The following is a 15,096-nucleotide window of genomic DNA, read 5'->3' as shown; positions in this document are numbered from 1 at the left end:
TGTCATGATGTTATAATAAATATCTCAAGGGATTTTCGGAGAAATCCTTAATTACACGCGGTGAAATAGAGTCATGGGTGTAAAAGTTAAATATTTTTACGTGATTTCTTTGTTTATTTAAATATTTAAAGCAACTGATTGTATAAAATTCGTTTATATGTTTTTCCAACAGAGAGTTTAGGGGCTGGAAAGACTTCATAATATCAAAGTATGTAGTAAATCTAGTTGACCATTAATATAATTTTGGAATAATTTAACATAATATTAGTTATAATATATTTCAGTAAATATAAAAACTTGACTATTTAACACATTTTATAAATTTAGCACAATTTTATATTTCAAAAATTAATTTGACTTTAAATATGACAAAATATTAAATTGGTAAAGAAACTACCACTTAATTACAATAGCTAGGTGGTAATATATCATTTTAAAAAAGGTAATTTAGCAAAATTTTGGTAATGCACCAACGATTTATGATATTCAATATATTTTTGTAACTATAATTTAAAACTGCTATTACTGTTTTTATATATTTATGTTAAATCAGATCATATATTTATTATTATTAATTTGAATTTCCATCCTTAAAAAAATGAAAGGTTTTGTTGGGATATCAATATTAAAATAAATGTACACAGATGGGGGTGATAATAGGATATGGCATCTACCTATATAAACATAAAATTCAAAAGAAAAAGTGACGTCATTTTCTGAGGAGGTATGAGAAGAAAATCCAATTTTCGGCTTAGAAAAAATACAATAACTCACCGCCTATCCAACAAATAGAAGTCATATTGGTTTCAAAAATATTATACACTCAATATACATCGCAGGAACCTATTTAAACTGCTTAATTCAGATATTTTTGATTTTTTGTAACCTACCTATCGTATTAATTTATTTTTCTTTTATCTTGTTAAGCTTATTGGTGATAGGTATTGCATCAGACTCAGTTTTAAAAAAATCTTGCCATTTTTTCCACTTAGACTCTTTTCCTTTTTTTCCTGCTGCCATTTTTTCCACTGCCATTTTTTCCTGATACCGTTTATAAGATTTAGATATTTTATATATTTGACGTCACAGAATTGGGCGTCTGTATCAATAAAAATTTCATCAAAATAGCGTCGCTGACCTACCTTGTCTCTAGTTATCTTGATGAATATGAAAAATACTTTTGCACTTGCGTCAAGCACAAAAAAGAGAGCGTTCTATATTCATTTGAGTGTTCCCTTTAAAAATAATAAGTTAATAAATAATAAATAATAATTATGGAATAACTATGACGACATAATTCATGAAACGTAATAAAAAAACAAAGTTCCTTGTCAATTATAAACAAATGTATTTAACTCAGATGGCCCGATTGCTAATTAATTGTTAATAAACATAAACACCAATGCCGATTGTTCAAAGTTCGAAAAGACTCTTAGTATTAGATGATGAAGAGGCAATTAAAACGCGTCTTCTTGAGACCATAAAAGCTGAAGAGACTCCATTGAGCAATGGTCCAGCTTTTGATGATTGGGCAAAGGACCTTGAAGAAGTACAGAAGCGAGGTGAGTTGCTTCGTGAAACTCGCCAAAATGAGTATGAATCTCTTTGCCATCAAACTAATGAAATAAAGCTAAGTAATGTTTTGGGTCTCCATCCTGAGGGTCGTGTTCTCTTTGAAGAACTTTGCCTCAGGATTGATATCAATGAAAACTATGCAGAAATATTGCCAGGGTGGAAAGATCTCGCTGGAGTTCTCGAGGTTGATGATTTAAAGATTCGATGGGTGGAGGTTTGTGTGAGGCCCAGAGAAGGGCTCACACGAGCTATATTGGAGATATATACAATGGATGGAGGTACACTTGGGGACGTTCTATCTGCCCTTCTCTCACTGGAATGTCTTCAAATCCTTGAAACCCTCAAACCTAAAATATATGGCTTCATTGATGCACACAGCAATTCTAAAGGATTAGAGAAAGGTATAAAATTTAATGAATATTTTTTCAATTTGTATATTTATTAGAGATGAGGACGTTTACTTTTATTATACAAATTCATCATTATTTTAGAAAATAGTCCATGCTTCTCCATTCTCAAAGGGATCTCACGCGTACTACCTCCCGAAGATCCTTGCTACATATTTCAACAATATTCCAATGGTCTTAAAAACTATAAATTATGTCAAGACGCACCTGAAAGGATCGAATACGAGAAGGTTTTCACCTCTGAATTCAATGATTCTACAAGGCCTATTAGTTCCACCTATTCAAGAGCATGGAATAAACCTCTAACGGAAGAAAAGAAACGCTGTAACATCCTCCTTCTCTTTGCTGGAGATGGTATTAACTACGGATCAAGACTCCAGTGTCTTCTCCAAGACTTCCAACACAAAGGAGTTCATCTCGAAATTTTTAGATTGAATGAAGTTACGCTTTGGTATGAGGTTCTCATGAATCCAGAGGCTTGCTGTATGAAATGGGCGAATGAGGCAGACTATATAATGCCTATTCTGACACCGCAGCTTCTACAAAATTTTCATGGCTGTGAAAATGAGGAGGCAGATTCCCTTGTACCCACATCTCCGCTCTTAAATCATTACATATATACACTAACAAGGGCGAGGTATACGGAGAATGGATGTAAAAACACGATGGTTCGGCCTATTATCCCAATGGAGTATTTAAAGTCAGTAGGGCAATCTCAAGTAGTACGAAGGGATCCAATTTTAAGACTGGTTTGGATCCCTCTAAAAGAAGAGAAAATTCTTGCTCGAGTCAAAGGAATGCTTGCAGAGTATTCTAAAAGAGTTTAGATCGATATAAATATATTTTGTCAAATCGGTTCAGGATATGAATGAATTATACTTGTTTGAAATCCCTCTTTCTAAGAATTTCTTTACCCATATTAATATATGTATTGTTTCCCATTATTTAAACAAAATATTTCCTTCTTAATAGTATATTTAGCACATAATCATCTAAATTAAACGAATTAATTCAAAAACGACATAATATAAAATAGCTCATATATTCGTATAATATATTATTATTAATTGTCATAAATGTACGTATCACAAATTAAATACTTTCTTATTTCATGTATTGCAATGCGAGACTCGATCACTAACCAAAAAAAATATATGTAATCTTACATACGAATCGTTTGCCAACATGAATATTCATGATTCTTGTTCTTCTTTAAAAGTAAATTCACAACCATCAATAACATGATTTCTATCACAATATTCAATAAATTCTTTCCATACTGAGTCTTGTATTAAAACTTTAGGATTTCCAACAATGATGAGCAAATCTTTTGCACGAGTAAGCGCCACATTGAACCTTTTTTCGTCGCCAACAAAACCGAGAACATGTTTAGTGGATGCAGGTGTATCCAAGGTAGAGGAACGGACCGTGCTAAGTAGAATAATTAACCGTTCTTGACCCTGGAATTCCTCAACAGATCCAACCTAGAATAAAGGATAAAACTGAATCACTGCGTATAGAGATGATAGACCTTACTTTTGGTATGGGGAGGTCAAAAGACTGAATATAACTCTTGATACAATCAACTTGTTTTCGATAGGGTGTTATAATGCCAACTTGATCTTCTGATATCCGAGGAATAGAATATAGTTTCCTTAAGTATAAAACAATTTGGAAGGCTTCTTGATAGTTATACCACGAAGGGGAATCCTCGTCTCGCCGTTGTTCTCCGTCAAGAGCGTGAAATACTATTGGAAAATCTTCGTTAAGTAAGATATCATATCCTTTAAAAGACTGATTATTGGATACGGAGGGAATAAGCTCATCATGGTAAAATAATTTCGAAGGCAACTTAAGAATAGCAGGATGGTTTCTATAGTTGCGAACCAGCTTAGTTATAAGTAGAGAATCATATGAGTCAGAAAAACGTGTCACAAATTTATTAGGATCAGGTGCGTAGAGGGGATTGAAGGAACATAGCCTTTCAATCAAAGAATAAGCCAGACCAAATTCTTTAGCTAATGAACTTGAAAGAACTGGGGATAACTGTTTTTCGTCACCAGCGAGTACAATCTGTCCTTCTTCAATATCCACAAAGTTGAGTGGAGTCAAGATATCTGGTTCCAGTACAAATCCTGCTTCATCCACAAACACATGTGTAAACCGACGAAAATCCTTTATGCGTGAAAAGAAACTGGAACTAGTGCAAGTAGTTACAACTATCCGAGACTTTAAAACCCCTTCCACTGTTTCTTTTTCATTTTTAATAGAAAAATAATAAGGGATCAAATACTCCGGAATGTTCTGAAAGAGTAAAAATCAATTAAAAATATACGTAATTTTTTTTAGAAAGGAATGCTTAATACCTCAAACTTTCTACGTGCACCAAGAATTCGAACAACATCCCCAGGCTTAACTTTTTTCGAGGCCGCTAATAAATTAAGAAGCAAATCACAAGCAGCATTGGAGGGTGCTGTAACTAAAATTCGTGAGTCTTTTCTAAGTATAAATGTTTGTAGAATAGTTTCAAGAAGAGTGACAGTTTTACCAGTACCAGGAGGGCCAAATATAATATAGGGAATTGGCCTTGCTTCTCCTTTTAGAATAGAACGTACTGCTTGTTTTTGTTCAGGATTTAAGTACGGCTGTGTCCATTCAATGCAACTGTTACCCTTTTTAAAGGGAACCACATTTGGAACATATGCTGGAACTTTTTTTTCGCCATTCTTCTCTTTACTCTTGGTATTAGGAGAAAAGTGATGAGGTAATTTGCTTGGTGATTTAGCTTTTCCTTTTATGCTCAATCTCTGCTGAAGATTTAAGCTATAAATTGGGACGACAAAATTATCAGATTCCAATGATTTGAAGGAACTACCCAATTTATCAGCAACAGATATTTTTTTAGGATAAATTTGTTGTTTTTTATTAAGAATAGGAGTAGGTTCTCTCTTAAATATCTTTACGTCCTCGGAGACATGAATTAAAGGTTTCCTAAGTCTGATTTCTGATGGGAAAAGTATTTCAGGACCTAAATATTCTTCAGCAATTTCGACAGAACGATGCATTATCCTATAAGGAGTTCGAGACTTGATGAATTTGACAGAGCAAGGAGCACCAGAGTATGATTTGTGAAAAGAAGGATCGAATTGTAGATATACAATGGACCCCTTGATACAATGAATAAAGCCTTGATAATCATACTCGTCGTTATCTGGAGAGACTTTAACTTCATCTCCTTCGTAAAGAGAGGGAAATAAGGATAAGTCTTCGCCAATATTCATTTCTAAATACTCTCCAACAAGATGCATTCGTATTCCTGTTAAAGCTGTTTTTTCCATATTCTCAAAATCCGAAATTTCTTCAATGAAGAGCAATGTTCGAAATTTCATGAGGAAGTCGTTCAATCCTACCGGAGTTCCCTTCTTAAGATATTTTCTCACTTTAATGGGTTCAATTTTTAAAGTTTCAGGTATAGGATAACTTTTTAACTTATAAAACCATGATTTGTTTAACCCACAATCTTTCCTCTGTAATCGTCGACCTGGCAAAACGGATAAACTTTTAAATGACTTTAACTGACACTTTTTAATGGATTCGTTAAGAGATTGACTAGGAGGCAAGACATTTGACAAAAGATGAGCGCCCAAAGTGAAAATCTCATTTTTATCTTCTAATTCTACTATGATTAGTACTTTGATTTTGCCAATATTGACTGCAGAGCAATTTATATTTAGAGACAATAAAGTAGATTTGCATATGGTTTGAGGTGCTTTAAAATCAGTTGAAAATTGAGCAGATCCAATGCGCCCGGAGATCGTAACTTTAGTCACACTTATATCTCGTAAACTGTTGTTTTGTATATCAATTGACTTTGATGAAGTTTCTTCAAAGTGAACATCACCAAAATCAAAGGATTCCCCAGATAGGGACACTCCTTTTTTAGATTTAAAAAGTTCCTTTGTATGAGAGTTGTTGGGGCCCTTGGATTTCTTGATTGACTTGTGGGTTTGAGGTAAGGTTAAGACCATCTGAGTTGCTCTCCAAGGAAGAATACCTTTTCTCTCAATGGCTTCATACTCAACATAGTCACCAACTTGAAAAAGTGAGTAACCCTTTATAAGAGTGACTTCCCCAGAAAAATATACTTGTTCATCGATTTTACCTATAAAACAACAAAAAATGGATTAGTTATTGAGAAGTTATAGACTAGCACCTTTCATCAAATCTTGGTTGTATGCTGTAACGACTCCGACACGCTTACTGCGACTACGCAGTGGCTCAATATTAATGATTTCATCCTCAGGACCAAACTCTACAGAAATCAAATCATCCGGTTTGAATGAATTCAAACCTAGAATAAATAAATAAAGTAGAATTCGTTTATTTCTTTATATATAATATAAATTTTGTAAGCACTTTACTAGAATGAGAAATGACAGAGACTAAGAGTTGTTCGTCATGAATCTTTGCTTTTCCATTATAAAGACGAATCCCCGTTCTGACTCTACGATTATCAATACTCGAAACAGAAGAAATGACCCATTCTCGATTTGGAGCAGGACGCGAGGCAGAGTAATTTACAATGTCCCCGACTTTAAGGGAATTCATGCCAATATCTGACAAATCCATACTGAACTTCCCATCAATGAGTCCATACTCCGGGCCCATTTGGGTAATTTTACCCTTTCCATCGATGGATTCTAGCTCTCCCGGAGGTAAAATGTAACTTTCATCCAGAGGAGTTGCTTTGTTCCAGAAGGAAGAGACCCAATCCCACATATTTTCCATTTCCCCCTCTTTGTTGACGTGTAACGAAACCTCTCTTGTATTTTTATGCTCTCTTGTTTGTGAGTATCATAGAAATTCATATAGCCAAGAGTCTGACTGGCGAGCTCTTTATTCTCTTACTATAAATTATACTATAAAAATCGGTACCTTCTGAATAAAAATATTACCAAGGGTGTCTAAAAATGCGTATCCAGACATGAAACTACATCCTTGCATCGAAATTTAGTAGATAAATATAGACGCTCATCTAAAAAGATTACAAAAAACTGTTGAATTATATACATTTGCAACATTATGTAAGATTAATCTCTACGTTAAGCAAAATTAATACATTCATAGAAAATAAACATTTCACGTAGAAAAAATATAGATAATTGTCTTGGTCGTCAATATATAAACTCTCCAATTTATTTTATTCAAACTTTTAGGTTTTTATATTTTATCTTGAGTCTTAACATAGCATTTATTTAATTAAAGTACCATATTATTTACTTAAATAAAATTTATGTTATATAAATGACAAACAAAGATGCGGAGAAGTCCAAGCGCACGTGCATTTTTTAATAATAAGCGCCCCTTTTACGATTACCCTAAATAATGTCTGTTGTGTAAAAGTTATATTTTCTTTACATGTTGTAACTTGTATTTGCAGATTGTACAAGTTAAAATTTATAAATCTCATTACGCATTATATAGTAAAAACATTATTCATTCTAATCTATTAAAATCACGCATATTTACGAGTAATTGATTCTCTAAATCATCGTGAGTGTAAAAAAAAACTTTGGAATTACTCCATATAATATACATATATATATATATAAACAATGTATTAGTTCAACTAGTTGGGTAGAAGTCCGTTAATTGATCACTATCAGTCAATAATACCCCCTAAAGGCGGTTTACCACATCTTACATCTATTTTACGTGTACACGTCTAAATATATATTTGTGCAGGGGGGTCCAAATAAATTGCAAAAAATATTTAAAGGGTTATAACGAACAAAATTTTATATTTATGTATATTTTTTTTATTATTTGAAAGCTATATTTGATGAAATTCAATTATTCATAATGAGATCCACCTCTCTTGATAACCTATCCCGGCCTGGCTCTAGAAGCTTTTGTAGGCCAGGGCGACCTTGTGGGAATCCAGTTGTCATTGTACGGGTAAGGACTTCTTCAGGCCTTCACAGACGAATGATACTTGGTATAGGCCTCATGCTTGACGCTGGGTTCTGGTCCAGGCTGTTAGAAGGCAAAAATCTGGGCTCTAAAAGTTGACTTTTTTGGCCTTCTTGGAAGGTATACTTCCTTGGGCTACTTTATTCATTCAGAGAATGTAAATTAAAAGTGCCATTAAATGTAGCTTTCAAATAATAAAATATTATAGTTCTACCCATCTAGTTAGTTTGTTATCAGCCCTTGAAGATTTTTCCAATTTATCTGGACTACATATAAATGATAATCTGGAGAAGAGTTTCTCTCAGAATATATAATTTATATATGTTATGTAAATAAAAATACCATATAAATCCTACATAGTATAAGAATAATTTATGTGTGTGATGTATGTCCCACTTAGAAAAACAATGATACACGCACGATAGATTTAGTAACCCGCCTGAACTTTGATAGTATAATTATTGGAGGTTCTCTTCGTTCATCGTTTAATAAGAACATTTGTTTTGAATGAGTAGTTTATAAATACATCATAGATCCTATACTTTTGAGATTTCTGTAATCGGTGTAATTTATGTGTCCGTTAAAAAGAACATGTGTTCCTTTATATGATTTAAATAGTTAAGAATAGATTCATTTTTGTTGAATATGAAATAAGATGTATTATTAAAAACTTTTAATATGATAAAGTCAACAACATAAGTTATGATAAAAGTGTTTTCTACATAAATAAACTTAATTAATTAATCAACAGTTACAACAGTATTTAACATATGGACAAATATAACAATAACACAAAATTAATTTTCTGATCATGAATCAAATTTAAACGTAGAGTAATTGAATGATCCTTATTTGTAGTCATTCTTCATTTTCATGAGTACGATGAGCCCTTACAGTTTCCCCAGCATTACATCTCTTTTTACTTTTGGGGTCATTATCTTCAGAGAAGTCAAGTTTCCTCTTAGATAAGCCATAAATACTTCTTTTTGAAATGAACCTCCCAAACCCAATTATCACCTCATCAATGGGAATATTCTCCACTGACTCTTCTATTTCCTTGAGTAGCAAATCCCATATACAGTCAAAAAACTCACTCCTCAAACTATGATTTATATAACTTAAGATCCTGTCAATGACACTCCCAATTCCTTTTCCATGTGTGATTTGATTATCAAATTTGTATGATACTATCATGACATCTACCAATAATTTAGCTGGGATTTCTAAATCTATGTCTTGACTAGCTGCCCTGTCCAATTTATTATAAATATAGTGTAAAATCACTTTTTCATTACAGAATAGAAGAAATCCGGATATGTTATCCCTCATCCATTCACCAGGAAATTGAAAAAGTATATCCAATACTTGAATTAATGAAGTTTTTCTCCATAGCCGAGAGGATTGTGAGAGATGGCAAACACATTGTGCAATTCTATTAAACACTTTTTTCCCTTCTTGAAAGTCAGTTGGAGTATGATTGATCATGAAATCCCAATTGATATTGGTAAATAGATCGTTCCTAAGCATTCGCTTATAGAAGCTTGGGTCATTATTGTTTCCGTCTACTTGAGAAGGAGTCTCCTCCTCCGGCCAATGGGACAAAGTGGGTCCAAACATTAAGTAAATGATGATGCCCTGTTTGGTTGGTGAGGAGCCAATGAAATACAGGATGTTTGCCAATAACCAATCTGAACGGAAAGTGTATTCCGAGTCGGACATGTCCCACCACAAACTCCGAGTGATGAGCCGTAATTGTTTCTCTGTGTTTTGGAGATCCTTTTTGACACAGCCGTCCCGGCGAAAGATATTCCTGGCATAGGAAGTGGCGGAGGAAGCGATGTACGTCATGTACTTATCCAACCGTGAGGAAATGAAGAACATTTTGTCAAGTGCCTGGAAGAGGGAGTTGTACTCGCTCTCGTCCCATCCGCCGATGAACTTGGCGAGCATGAGTCCAAAGTGAATAAAGTAGTCCACCAAGTGATCGTGATTGATTTGTCGAGGAGGGAGTGGAGGAATTATGTCCTTCATCTCACAGGAGCGAAGCATGAGACTCTTGTGGAATCGGCTAATCATGAACTTGATCCTTTCTCTCGTGTTGAGGAGTGACGTGACTCTCTTGCACAAAATGCTGAAGGAGCAAAGCGACGCACTTGTTTCAGAGGCTCTTCGGAGGCAATTCGGGCTCAGGGTCCAGTTGGAAAGGAGGATCCGCATTCGCTCGGAGGTCAGTCCTAAATTCCCTAGTTGTTCCAAGGGGATCCATTCGAACACTAAGTATGCAACCTCCAAAGGAAGGACCTCAAATGCTCCAATAGAGCCGGAAGGGGGATCTGCGAGTGGACGCCGCCGGAATATATTCACAATAGTGGAGGGGAGCATTGAACTTGATACAACAGATAGCCGATCGGATATTCACAATGCCCAACACTTTCCAATAGAAATTTTTAATTTAATACTCTTGATATCAAGCTCCTAGTATTATAAATTATTAGGCGGGAATTTCAAATTATTTAATAAGGCAGGGTTGCCAAACCCTTTAATCATTCCTGTTTATTCGTCAAAACATAAACTTTTCCTGATATTAATCATGACACATAATAATTAACTATCATATTTAACTTTTGCTGAATTTACATCCGATGGGAATGGATATACCTTATAAGTGATCCTTATTAAATTGAACATTAATAGTGTCATTGTCCACAGTAGTTATTTTTATTTTAGATTAATTATAAATTATAATCTTCAGCATCAATATTTATTTCCATAGCTATCAGAATGACGACGTTTTCTTCCGCTTGAATATTTGCCAATAATCAAAAATTTATTAGTCACCGTTTTTAGCATACCTTGTCACCATTAATGTTTATTCTTCTATGAAGCTTAACTCATTCTTACCGACCTTTATATTCAAAACCTATTCTCCCTCCCAATACCAACCTCTCATCAAAAATAATTTGAAATATATTTCTCTATATTGAAAAAATTATTAAAATATGGCAATTAAACATTTTTATAATTAGCTATTAAAACAATTTTATGACAAGCAAAGCAAGGCTCCGCGTACCATTTTTTTGAAAATGGAAGGGCCAATAACTGAAATTTTAAAAAAGACACATTTTTAGTGGTATCGCTTTATGATAACTTAACAGTTATTAACTTTAAATTTAAAATAAGTAGGAGGGTCATGACCCCCTTCTCCGCGGGTCCTAAAAGCCAAAGGATATATTATTTGTAGTGCTATCATGATGCAACAGATCATCTTTTTCAGTAGAAAAATGATATCATAAGGATAAAATAATGTTTTTTATCTCTATGGTCGATACAAATACTAACAGGGATTACGGTCATTGGACATTTTTAACATGCAGTATATATAAGTCCTTGAATTTTGTAGATTATGGTGATAAATTGCTCAAGATTATGCATAATATATATAAGCAATAAAAAATGATAGATTGATTTAAAATGTTTCTTTAAAAGCACTCTACATATTTATAGCCATAGGCTTATAAAGTATTCAAGTAATAAAGAATTTTATCTTATTTTTTTGTTCCCATCAACTAGGTATGTCACTCATAATTACAATTAAAGATAAGTATCATAGTATGAGCCTAATAAAATTAATTTGATTCGCATGACATTCCAATTTGTACATATTCATATTAAATTAGGGGTCCTTAATCTAAACATACATACATATATTGTGAACTCTAGCACAACTTCACTCCATATTTTTATTAGTAATAATTCTCACAAAGGAAATGAGGAAGTCAAATGTATTTAATGTAAAGGTACAATTTAGTTGTGAATAATGTATGTTCATATTGGCAAGAGTTCACTGAACTTACGTATTAATTAATAAGGTACCCTTACGGCTGAAGTGTGAACTGGAGTCTCTAATTTGATGTCCTGTGGGAATCAAGTTGCTAAAATAATGAAGGAATTGAGACGCAACTTTGACTTGGACTAAAAAAAATTCTTAAGATTCAAATCAGAAAATAAATAATTATAAACTTAATTAAATAAATCAGAGAACTCGATAATTTTTTTAAGAACATAGACTTTGAACTCAACTTAGACTTGCAATATAGGTCGACTTTCTCCCACTTATGGAAGTAAGTAGCCTTTATCATTCTAGTTCATTTATATTAAATTTGATTTGTTAGTTATTTGAATTGATATTAGTCTATATAGACATTACTCGCACTTGCAAATTAGTGTTTGATGGTACCATCATCAACTATAACTTAACATAATGTTAGATTTATTAAACTGATTTTTTTGTGGTGATTTCTTTTAATAATATTATGTATATTACATAGCGAAATATTTGATAGCCTTGAAAATACTTTGATATGCTAATTTTGATACAATTGGGGTTCTAAAACATAGAGATCAACTTGTCACTTTTAGTTTGTAAAGTCGCAAAAATGATATATATATTAATAAAACTAAGTTTGCTTGTATGTTTGTAGAGGCATCATTTTTAAGTGTGCATTTAATATCCTAAAAAATAGGTGAGTACTTGATCTAAGAAATAACAATGTAACAACAAGTGTGAGCTAAAGCCTACTGCATCATATTAAAAAAATACTTTTAGTTATACGTTGGATGCTAAAGTATACCAGAATAGGAAACAAGAGTCCCTATCTATATTAATAAAGCAAAATTTGCCTTTTATCAAATGTTAATTTAACACTATACGATAAGATTTGAGATTCGACCGCGGTTTCACTGCCAAAATTGGGAAAATAATGAGTTTCTAATTCTTGTAAATAATCAATGTTTTCTTAAACAAAATTTTATGCAAAATTCAAATCTGAAGTCAAAATATACAAAATGTATAATGGTTTTTTAGATATACTCATTTTTGTAAAGGAATGTCCAATCTGACGGAAATAAAAATATCTCTTTAGCATTTTCAAGCTCTACAAAGGAATGAAGTAGTCAAACACCTGTAGTTTTGAGTACATAGGGTTGTTTTCCGATAAATTTGATTTTGATTTAGTCAATATCAAGTAGCTGCTGGTCATATGATTGCGCAATTTCACGCGTTCTGAAATATGGATATTTTACTCAAAAATTGAGTTTCTGTTGCTTCGTAATTTTTTTTTTTATATTAGAAGTATTAAGTAGTTTGACTCAAACTGGGCATCATTTTCATAGATAAGTATATCCAGGGCATAATCGATTAACATTTTAAGAAAATAACTAATTCTGTAGTTTTGTCACAACCTCTCGTAATGCGAACTTTTGTATAAAATTTTAAATGCGAAATCGTGAAAAAAATCGGAAATATTACACATGCTAAAAGAAAATTACACACATCAGCCTAAAGGATACTATTTCAGGTAAAAACGATTAAATGTTCAAGTATATAGGTCCTAATGTGTTTATGTACTATCCATTTTAATGACGGACGGTATTTTTTCCACACGTCAATAAAATTAAGGAGTAGGGGTAATATTTTTATTTTTTTAAATGTTTTATTTTAAAGTCTTGGCCACAATCTATCATTTTACATAAATAATGGTCTTTTTAATGTACATTGTAGATTATATAGGTCTACAAAATTGGGATTTCAAAAATTTTGTTACGCAAAAACAGTCATTTTTGGGCAAAATTGGTCACAAATTCAAATTCTTGGCTAAACGACACAAAATACAGGATTGAAACTTAAAAAATAATAATTTATAGACATTTTTACCCTAGAAAAGACTTAAAAAAATAATTTTTCAATATTTATTTTCTACCCTAATATTTTTTTCATACTTTTGGTAGTGAAACCGGGGTGAAATCTCCACCATGTCATACATACATTAATACTCCATTTAGTCCGGATTTTACTCCTATGCAATACAATTTGTCATTTAGAGACCCTTCCAATAATATTTGGCATTTACATACCAATATGAAGAGAACAAAATATCTGTTTGTTGCACTGATAGTCACGAGTAGTACCGTATATCCACGGGATTTACGATATAAATATGTATAAAATCATAAAAATAACTAACTTATGATTAAAAGTATTCTTTTTTTGTAATAAATATTTTGTAGTTAATTCCATGAGACTTCTAGATGTAATATGTTGAATATGTCACATGTGTTTGATAAATATATCATGGATCAGATGAATTAAAAATCATAAGAATTATGTTACATCACAAATTTCTTATTATAGATTCAATAGATTATTTTAACTATTTGAAAAGTATTTTTTTAGAGATAAGAAAACTGTTGTGTAGCCGTTTATACTTGTCCAAATAAAAAGTGCATAGTTCAATAAAAATGTTTAACATATATAGTTTTAGTATTCATTGGTTTAATTTGTGATATAATAAATTATATATTTTAATATTTCTATTCTCCGGGTAGTACTATTGTGCACAGTTTGATAAACACTAATTTAGACTGTTGTATTTTTTTTAATATACATTCAAGGTACTTAAGGGTCTCTTAGTATCTTTTATACATTAAAGTGTCCTGTATATAAAGTAACTTTTTTTTTCACAAAAAAAAAAGAAAATATTAATTTAATCTCAGTTTTAGAAAATATACAATTTTTTCCCATATAGAACAAGGTACTAATTTGAGTTTAAATTTAACTATGGTTTGAGCGTACTGGGACTGGTGCATTATATACATAAATACAAATTAGAGAAAAGTACTTATCACAAGCGTTATTTAATCAATAAATAAATAGATGTTAACTTCTTGTATAAAAATTTGCCATGTCTAATGCAAATCATTTCTGAATAAATAAACAAAATCTGAAGAATTTCAACTGTTCAGTATTATAAAACAATGATGCTGAGTTTATTTTATTTTATTCATTGTGATGATATTCCAACAAGTCTTCGATTTTAAAAACAGTTCAAATGCAGTGGAAAAAGATTGAAATGAGCATATTTTAGATACATTACTAATTATTTATGAAAGCGATAGATACTGGAACTTATTGTTACTTGCTTTAGTTTTACTTCAAAAACCCTTATTAAAATTAATTCAATAAAGATTTACCTATATTTATTACTCATGGAGACGAACAACAAACTATTTCTGCTTTGAGGTTGGACAGGAAAAGTAGTCATTACTTATGAGTAGCTTGGAAAGAAATTTTAGAATGGGAACC

The 15,096-nt window shown here is 32.1% G+C and overlaps 2 protein-coding genes across 4 annotated transcripts; one reads left to right on the top strand and one right to left on the bottom strand.

The window, feature by feature from the left end:
* The first annotated feature begins 832 nt into the window (after positions 1 to 832).
* LOC121114306 (uncharacterized) lies at positions 833 to 3,059 on the top strand. Its single transcript, XM_040708229.2, has 2 exons — positions 833 to 1,976; positions 2,067 to 3,059. Exons 1-2 carry the CDS (start codon positions 1,403 to 1,405, stop codon positions 2,807 to 2,809), a joined length of 1,317 nt encoding a protein of 438 aa, XP_040564163.1. The 5' UTR covers positions 833 to 1,402; the 3' UTR covers positions 2,810 to 3,059.
* Positions 2,940 to 7,323, bottom strand: LOC121114305 (RNA helicase Mov10l1). 3 transcript variants are annotated; one of them, XM_040708226.2, is made up of 6 exons: positions 6,938 to 7,323; positions 6,404 to 6,889; positions 6,196 to 6,333; positions 4,349 to 6,144; positions 3,519 to 4,286; positions 2,940 to 3,466 (listed from the first exon to the last, which is right to left on the bottom strand). In XM_040708226.2, the coding sequence occupies exons 2-6, from the start codon at positions 6,768 to 6,770 to the stop codon at positions 3,176 to 3,178; spliced, it is 3,360 nt and encodes a 1,119-aa protein (XP_040564160.1). In that variant the 5' UTR covers positions 6,771 to 6,889; positions 6,938 to 7,323; the 3' UTR covers positions 2,940 to 3,175. The 3 variants fall into 3 exon arrangements, with proteins under 3 accessions (XP_040564160.1, XP_040564161.1, XP_071743037.1); XM_040708227.2 differs by having other exon boundaries at positions 6,399 to 6,889; positions 6,938 to 7,078; XM_071886936.1 differs by having other exon boundaries at positions 6,404 to 7,038.
* Between the last annotated feature and the right edge of the window lie 7,773 nt (positions 7,324 to 15,096).

Source organism: Lepeophtheirus salmonis, chromosome 3, assembly GCF_016086655.4.
Source record: "Lepeophtheirus salmonis chromosome 3, UVic_Lsal_1.4, whole genome shotgun sequence".
NCBI classification, from domain to species: Eukaryota; Metazoa; Arthropoda; class Copepoda; order Siphonostomatoida; family Caligidae; genus Lepeophtheirus; species Lepeophtheirus salmonis.
Note: the sequence above shows the minus strand (reverse complement) of the source record. Positions and strands in the feature narration are given on the sequence as shown.

Excerpts from the sequence above, each read along its gene's own strand:
- LOC121114306 (XM_040708229.2), top strand. The coding sequence starts at position 1,403 with ATGCCGATTGTTCAAAGTTCGAAAAGACTCTTAGTATTAGATGATGAA. Across the intron at positions 1,977-2,066 it reads TTCTAAAGGATTAGAGAAAG|AAAATAGTCCATGCTTCTCC; the intron begins GTATAAAATTTA and ends TCATTATTTTAG.
- LOC121114305 (XM_040708226.2), bottom strand. The coding sequence starts at position 6,770 with ATGGAAAATATGTGGGATTGGGTCTCTTCCTTCTGGAACAAAGCAACT. Across the intron at positions 6,334-6,403 it reads CTCTGTCATTTCTCATTCTA|GTTTGAATTCATTCAAACCG; the intron begins GTAAAGTGCTTA and ends TATTTATTCTAG. Across the intron at positions 4,287-4,348 it reads GTGCACGTAGAAAGTTTGAG|AACATTCCGGAGTATTTGAT; the intron begins GTATTAAGCATT and ends TTACTCTTTCAG.